The 8,081-nt window shown below is 42.7% G+C and overlaps 1 protein-coding gene across 1 annotated transcript; it reads left to right on the plus strand.

Annotated features, from left to right (window-relative positions):
- The first annotated feature begins 1,757 nt into the window (after nucleotides 1–1,757).
- On the plus strand, nucleotides 1,758–5,639 carry hoxb8b (homeobox B8b). Its single transcript, XM_017725306.2, has 2 exons — nucleotides 1,758–2,359; nucleotides 4,701–5,639. The coding sequence occupies exons 1-2, from the start codon at nucleotides 1,936–1,938 to the stop codon at nucleotides 5,003–5,005; spliced, it is 729 nt and encodes a 242-aa protein (XP_017580795.1). The 5' UTR covers nucleotides 1,758–1,935; the 3' UTR covers nucleotides 5,006–5,639.
- The last annotated feature ends 2,442 nt before the right edge of the window (nucleotides 5,640–8,081 follow it).

Here is an 8,081-nt window from a genome sequence, read left to right on the forward strand (position 1 = left end):
TCAGATTTTTAACCTTTTCTAAATTTCACGTTTATCTAAAAGCCATGAAACCATCCACATATGTGACGCCACACGTTAAAGTGTTAATAATCAGGATTTGAAATGATTACATTTTATTTGATAATAACAAATTAGAATTTTGAAGCTTTAATTAAAAGAATAAAGGGTTTCCACGTTTGATCTGTTATCTCCAATGACTTCTTTGTATTGAGGGAGACAAAATTTGAGTGAAATACTAATGTATAGTAGAGCATTACAGCCATACAGGACAACAGTAGCATAATAATATTAATAATAATGATAATAATAATAATAATGTCATAGATTTCTGCGAATAATCTGAACTTCTCGCGGTGTGTAATAAAGTCTGGTTGTGAAAGAAACAGTGAATTTGAGTTTAACGTTCAAATCAGAAGAACATATAAGATGAAGCGTCGCTGTTGAGCGAATGCAGAGCGTGCTCTGATAAACAGACAGACGCGCGTGCGGTTCTCAAAGCTCGCGCTCTTTTACCTGCTTCGTTCACTCAGCCGAGCTGTATTAACGCAGCCCGTTAGGATGTTAGGTATTCTGCCTAAAGGTGGCTTACAGGCGTGTCTTGCTTCGTCTGAGAAAATCGTGAAGCTTTTCACTGTGTTAGAAATTTTGTTTGTGCGTGTTTCGGGGAGAGTGGTGAGAATTATGTGGGGGGTGAAGTACTGATGTTCACCGCACAGCGGCGCTGCTGCTCTAAAATCATATTGTGCGCAGTTCATTCTCAGAGCAGCTCGTCATTTAATATTACAGTCGGAGTTGGTTTGACAAATTCAGGTCTGCTCGGCTCGTTAAAGGCTGTTCTGAGCGGTTTTAGGCTGCTGGTGGGTCCGAGTCCTGAACTAAAGTGGGGCGTCAATAGTGGGTCACTAACGGAAACCCCTTTAGAGCAGGTTTAGACTTTAGGTCTGAGCTTAAAAATCACAGACGTGTAAACTAATTTGAACGGCAGCTAAAACGCTCTGTCTCGTGGTGATTTAATGCGATTAAAGGCTCTCGAGACTTGTGTGGTTACAGAAGGCGAGTTTAGCAGCAGCCCCCCCACCCTCCATATGCAGTCTCTCTTTCTCTCTCTCTCTCTCTCTCTCTCTCTCTCTCTCTCTCTCTCTCTCTTTCTTTCAATATTTCTCTTTCTCTCTCTCTCTCTCTCTTTCTTTCAATATTTCTCTTTCTCCCTCTCTCTCTCTCTTTCTCTCTCCTCTTTCTCTCTCTCTTTCAATATTTCTCTTTCTCCCTCTCTCTCTCTCTTTCTCTCTCCTCTTTCTCTCTCTCTTTCAATATTTCTCTTTCTCTCCTTCTCTCTCTCCCTCTCTCCCTCTGTTCCTCTCTCTCTTTCAATATTTCTTTCTCTCTCGCTCTCTCTTTCAGTATTTCTCTTTCCTTCTCTCTCTCTCTTTCACTATTTCTCTTTCTCTCCTTCTCCTTCTCTCTCCTTCTCTCTCTTTCTCTCTCTCTCCCTTTCTCCCTCTCTTCCTCTCTCTCTCTCTCTCTCACTCCCTCTCTCTCTCGCTCTCTCGCTCTCTCTCTCTCTCTCTCTCTCTCTCTCGCTCTCTCTCTCACTTCCTCTCTCTCTCGCTCTCTCTCTCTCTCTCTCTCTCTCTCTCTCTCTCTCTCGCTCTCTCTCTCTCTCTCTCTCTCTCTCTCACCCCCCCCCCCCCTCTCTCTCTCTCTGCTCTGTGAGTTTGGAAACGCTCAGCAGAGCATCATCTCTCGGTTCTGAAGGAGAGCGCGGTTCCTGATCACTGAACACGGCTCTACTCTACAGGAGCTCACAGGGATGTCTACGGCGGCAGAAGTGGGCTTCAGTCTAGCGCGCACTGAAGCGGGGGGCTCTGTTAGCCTAACCAGTTTAGTTCGGATGAGCGGAAAAAATCCTAATAAGCCAAAAACAAACAAACAAGCATGAGCTCCTATTTCGTTCATTCTCTCCTCACCAAATTCAAAAGCACCGAGTCTCTTCGTTCCGGCTATTACGAGTGTTCGGGCTACGCGGGGGATTTCGGGGGGCGCTCGGCTGTGCTGTACGGACACAGCGCTGGACCTGCTGCCCCACACGAAGCCCAGCTGCAGGACTTTTACCCCCACGGAGCTGCACCCTTCCCTCACGCGCACGCCTCTTACACGCACAGCGCAGGGCCGTACGCAGAGCCCATCGGAGACCCCCTGGGGAAGGACACCGCGCACGGGCAGACCCTGTACTCTCTCCAGGACCCGGATTTAAGCCAGCAGTTCGGGGACTGCAGTCTGAAAGCGAGCTGTGCGAGTGATGGTCTGGAGAGCGCATCAGCCTGTCCAGCCCAGATGTACCCCTGGATGAGACCCCAAGGTGAGACCCGCGCGCTTTAGGAGACACCAGGCACGTTATTACCCCCAATTAGACTTTATGACACGTGAGAATTAGGCGTTATAACCGGAGATGGGTAGCAACGTCACTTAAAAGTGCTAGGCACTTAAAAAAGATGGTACTTCAAGGGTTCTTTAGTAAAGACAATGGTTATATTTGGAACCATGAGTTCTACATGGTTCATGGTTCTACATGGTACATACGAGTTTTTGCTTACATGGTTCTTTGTAGGGTGAAAGGTTCAGTCTCTATGGTTCTGTTTAGCACCAAAGGGGTTCTGATGTCCTCTCTATGTCAGGCATGTAATAACAGAACCTTTTTAGTGCTAGATAGAACCTATACAACACATTCTCCATCAGTCAGAAGGTTTTTAACCATGCAAAGAACCATTTAAGCATGAAATGGTTGCGTGTAGAAAAAACAAAAACCCTTTACTAAAGAACCCTTGAAGAAGCATCTTTTTAAAGAACGTTCTTAAGTTCAGGTTGGACGGGTTTGTACTGTTCTAAGAGTTTCCTGATTTTAGCACTTTTGGTTATACAGCCTGAATGAGACTTCAAGCTGAGATCCATAAGATGAGAGCCATGTCACGTTTTAGACTCCAGGCCTGCTTATTGCCCCAATTACATTTTATAACACACGATAAATTGGCGTTATAACCAGAGGTGGGTGGTTATTCCATTTGTTCAGTCCCAACCAGCTGCTTAAGTACAACTTAAATTGATAAGTGGTTTTCTAAGTATTTTTAGATGATAATTTTGCTAATTCAGCCCAGCTGAGCTGCTGGATAAAGCCTCGAGCTGAGATGTTATCTGAGGAAGCCTCCATGGTTCAGTCGAGACACTTAAATAGGCTGTAGATCTGCATGAGACCCCTAATCACATTTTACGACATGTGATTTAGGCGTTAGCTGCCTAGTTGCGTTTACTGAGTTCCACGTGATCAGCCGTCATTTTATTGCTGGATTTGTATTTTCAAATCAAGTCTGTTTGTGAAGAGAGGAACTGACTTTCACTCGTTCGGGTTCATTTCAGGTTAATATCGCTCTGTTTAGATGGCCTCAGGCTGCTTCTCTCCTGATTCGCCAGCTCAGCCTAAACGTGGTGGTTCATCTGCACCGGCAGTTTAACTGGCTTTATTCAGGGAAACACTGAGATCGAAACGACGTACAATGACACTACAGATGAAAAAATGCGAGATTTACCATCAGTTCAAATCTAAAAAACACTGCGAATCAACTCCTGCCCTGATCCACTTTTCACGGTGGAGCTGCATCACACGCTTTTAGACGCTTATCAGCCCAGAAAGAGAAAGAAAGCGCCTAAAGAGCCTCAGTTCCCTCCTCTTCTTCTTCTTCTTCTTCTTCTTCTTCTTCTTCTTCTTAAAAAAACATAAGCTCTGTCAGTTCAAGCACTGCTCTGGGAAAAAACAGCAACACCACCCCCCTAAACTAAGCACAATAATAATAATATTATTATTATTATTATTATTATTATTATTATTATTATTATTATTATTATTAATAATAATAATAAACCTTAAAGCACCCTCATTTATTATGAAGACAACAAATTAGAGCAAATTAGACCAAAGGTCTGAGAATGTGTGTTTTATTTTATGTACTGATGAAATTACTGGAGATGAGCGCGCGCGCGCACACACACACACACACACACACACGCACGCACGCACGCACGCACACACACACACACACACACACACACACACACACACACACACACACACACACACAGGTGGAGTTGTCGAGGTCAACTCTTGTCCAGGTGTCAAAATCCAGATGAAAGGAAAATAATAATAATAACTGACTGATTAAAAACGATCTGATGTAGATTACAGCGCTGATGTCATGTTCTATTATTATTATTATTATTATTATTATTGTTAATACTACTACTACTAATTATTATTATTTTCAGTCTACTGCATTTGTGTGTTATACTAACCATGGCTGTGGATATTCATACTTTTGCAAAACCGACAGTTTCTATTAAGTATTATTATTATTAGTAGTAGTAATAAGTAGTACACTTACTAGTATTAATATAGTCAAAGCTGGAAAGTAAGCAAAGTAAGAAAGTCAGAAAGTAAGGCCTGCTTGGCTTGTGAAAGGCTTGTTAGATTTTATGGAACAGTTTCCAGGTATCGTGAAACGCAGTATGCATTGATTTCTTGAACACAAAGGATCATGATTTTCTTCAGAAAAGTTCCGGGTTAATCTCTGAATTCAGTGTCTCCTCTACTTCTGACACCAACGCAACGCACGAATACTCGGTTACTCATGATCCCTCTTTCTGCCCATCAGGTGGCGGGCGGAGGCGGGGCAGGCAGACGTACAGCCGCTTCCAGACGCTGGAGCTGGAGAAGGAGTTTCTGTACCGGCCCTACCTGAGCCGCAGGAGGCGCGCGGAGGTGGCGCGTGCGCTCGCGCTCACAGAGAGGCAGGTGAAGATCTGGTTTCAGAACAGGAGGATGAAGTGGAAGAAGGAGAACAACAGAGACAAATTCCCCTGCAGCAGAGAGGAGCAAGAGGAGGTTGAGAGGCAGTGGCGGGAGCGCGCACAGGACAAGGGAACGTGCACAGCGGCCGAGGGGGTAACATCCCCCTGAGAAAAAGACAAGTTAGCTTCAAGATCTACTCTGGAGTAGACTGGACACTCAGTGGTCAACTGACAAAGAATAATAATGAAATAATGGTGTGGTCAAGGCTGTTTGTGTCTAAAGCGGATCCAGGTGTTATTGGTCATCGGGAAACGGACGGTTTTTAAAACATCTTGTTTCTTTCTTTCTAAATGAAAAAAAAACATACAGTGAATTTAATAGCATCATTAAATAAAGACAGTCATTGTGGTACGAAATTGTATGTAACCTACAAAACACCCTGCCTCTCATCACCCGATAAGCTGTGTGTGAAAGACTCAACAGTACGACTTACACAGCTGTCGTGGTTTGTATTGAGAGCTGACTGGTAATCGGGAGACTTTAATAACCCTTCTGTATTTCCAGCTTCTGTGGACCAGTTCATCTACAAATGTAAGAATATTGCATATTATATAATCCTATATTACATAACATACCGTACTGTATGACCTGATGTCCAGTTACTGGTAAAAATTGATAATGCGCATTGTTAAGCTCTGTCACACACGAGCTATTTCTTTTCTGAACGCACTGCACAGAAAGATTATTATTATTATTATTATTATTATTATTATTATTATTATTATTATACTGTCACTATGTCGTCCATGTTTCAATCAATTCTTGCGTTCCAATATCGTAATTGCAACGCGGCCGATTAATTTTTAGCGTCAGGAAAAAAAACATTATACAATTTAATAAAATATAATATAATAATCTTATAATAAAATAAAAATCTTAACTGCTCATTGAGCTGATGTTTGTTCGATATATGTTTGAATATAGTGGGTGTATTTTTTCACACATATGACGTGGGTCTGAAAAGGCTCTTACTCGTTTTAGATCATGTAAAATAAATCAGTGGGTTTTGTTTTATTTCTTTATTTAATTTTTTTTTTTTTTACAGCGTCCGTTCAGTTTTTCAAAGAAATCTGCAGGGATGTTTATCCACCTCCAAAGTTCAGTTGGGAGCATTTTTCTGCTTCTCACGATTCAGTAATGCTGTTGAGCTCTGCTCAGTGGAAGGATGGACAGAAACACCTGTGGAGTTTTTCAGAACTGAAGGAAGAGTGGAGCTTGATTTTCTCCTCTCTCGCAAAGAGGAAAGCTTTAAGTGCTGTGTATCTGATAGGGGCAGTTTTGGTGGTCTACCAGGTCTTGCATGGTTGCTAGTAGTCAAATTTGCTCTGCTTATACCAATCATACAATTCTTTTCACTTTTTTCTTTTGAACCTCCGTTTATTTCATTTATAATCCTGACAGAAATATCGCTTGATAAAGGAAAATCTCAAAGGTTTTTTTGACTAGAAAGTATTTAAATGAGGCAATATATTTTGCACACTGTAACTGTGTATATGTGTGTGTGAGTGTATCTGAGTGTGTGTGTGAGTGTGCATGTGAGTGTGTGTGTGAGTATGTGAGTGTGTGTGTATGTGTGTGTGTGAGTGTATGTGAATGTGAATGTGAGTGTGTGTGTGAGTGTATCTGAGTGTGTGTGAGTGTGTGTGTGAGAGTGTATGTGTGTGTGAGTGTATCTGAGTGTGTGTGTGTGTCTATGTGAGGATGTGTATGTGAGTGTGTGTGTGAGTGTATGTGAGTGTGTGCGTGTGTGTGTGAGTGTATCTGTGTGTGTGTGAGTGTATCTGAGTGTGTGTGTGTGATTGCTTGTGTGATTGTGACTGTATGTGAGTGTGTGCATGTGAGTATCTGAACGTGTGAGTATGTGTGTGTGATTATGTGAGTGAGTGTGTGTGTGTATGTGTATCTGAGTATGTGAGAGTGTATCTGAGTGTGTGTGTGTGATTGTGTGTGTGTGTATCTGAGTGTGTGTGAGTGTGCATGTGAGTGTATGTGTGTGTGAGTATGTGACTGTGTGTGTGTATTTGAGTGTGTGTGAGTGTTTGTGCAAGTGTGTGTGTGTGTGTGTGTGTGTGTGTGTGTGTGTGTGAGTATGTGAGTGACTGTGTGTGTGTATGTGTATCTGAGTATGTGAGAGTGTATCTGAGTGTGTGTGTGTGTGAGTGTGTGTGTGAGTGTATCTGAGGATATGTGAGTGTGTGTGTATCTGAGTGTGTGTGAGTGTGCATGTGAGTGTATGTGTGTGTGTGAGTATGTGACTATGTGTGTGTGTGTGTATTTGAGTGTGTGTGTGTGTGTATGTAAGTGAGTGTGTATGAGTGTATGGGAATATGTGTGTGTGTGTGTGAGTGTGTGTGTGTGTGAGTGTATGTGAGTGTGTGTGTCTATGTGAGGATGTGTATGTGAGTGTGTGTGAGTGTATGTGAGTGTGTGTGTGTGAGTGTGTGTATGTGTGTGAGTGTTTCTGAGTGTGTGTGTGTGTGTGTGTGAGTGTATCTGAGGATGTGAGTGTGTGTGAGTGTATGTGAGTGTGTGTGTGTGAGTGTTTCTGAGTGTGTGTGTGAGTGTGTGTATGTAAGTGAGTGTATGTGAATGTGTGTGTGTGAGTGTGTATGAGTGTGTGTGTGTGTGAGTGTGTGTGAGTGTATGTGAATGTATGTGAGTGTGTGTGTGTGTGTGAGTGTGTGTGTGAGTGTATCTGAGGATATGTGAGTGTGTGTGTATCTGAGTGTGTGTGAGTGTGCATGTGAGTGTATGTGTGTGTGTGAGTATGTGACTGTGTGTGTGTGTGTGTATGTAAGTGAGTGTGTATGAGTGTATGGGAATATGTGTGTGTGTGTGAGAGTGTCTGTGTGTGTGTGTGAGTGTATGTGAGTGTGTGTGTGTGTGTGTGATTGTGTGTGTGTCTATGTGAGGATGTGTATGTGAGTGTGTGTGAGTGTATGTGAGTGTGTGTGTGTGAGTGTGTGTATGTGTGTGTATGTGTGTGAGTGTTTCTGAGTGTGTGTGTGTGTGTGTGAGTGTATCTGAGCATGTGAGTGTGTGTGAGTGTTTCTGAGTGTGTGTGTGAGTGAGTGTATGTGAATGTGTGTGTATGTGAGTGTGTATGAGTGTGTGTGTGTGTGAGTGTGTGTGAGTGTGTGTGAGTGTATATGAATGTATGTGAGTGTTTGAGTGTATGTGAGTG

This window comes from Pygocentrus nattereri, chromosome 13 (assembly GCF_015220715.1).
Source record: "Pygocentrus nattereri isolate fPygNat1 chromosome 13, fPygNat1.pri, whole genome shotgun sequence".
NCBI lineage: Eukaryota > Metazoa > Chordata > Actinopteri > Characiformes > Serrasalmidae > Pygocentrus > Pygocentrus nattereri.

Coding starts and splice junctions, on each gene's coding strand:
- hoxb8b (XM_017725306.2), top strand. CDS start 1,936: ATGAGCTCCTATTTCGTTCATTCTCTCCTCACCAAATTCAAAAGCACC. Junction 2,360..4,700: donor CCCCTGGATGAGACCCCAAG/GTGAGACCCGCG, acceptor TCTGCCCATCAG/GTGGCGGGCGGAGGCGGGGC.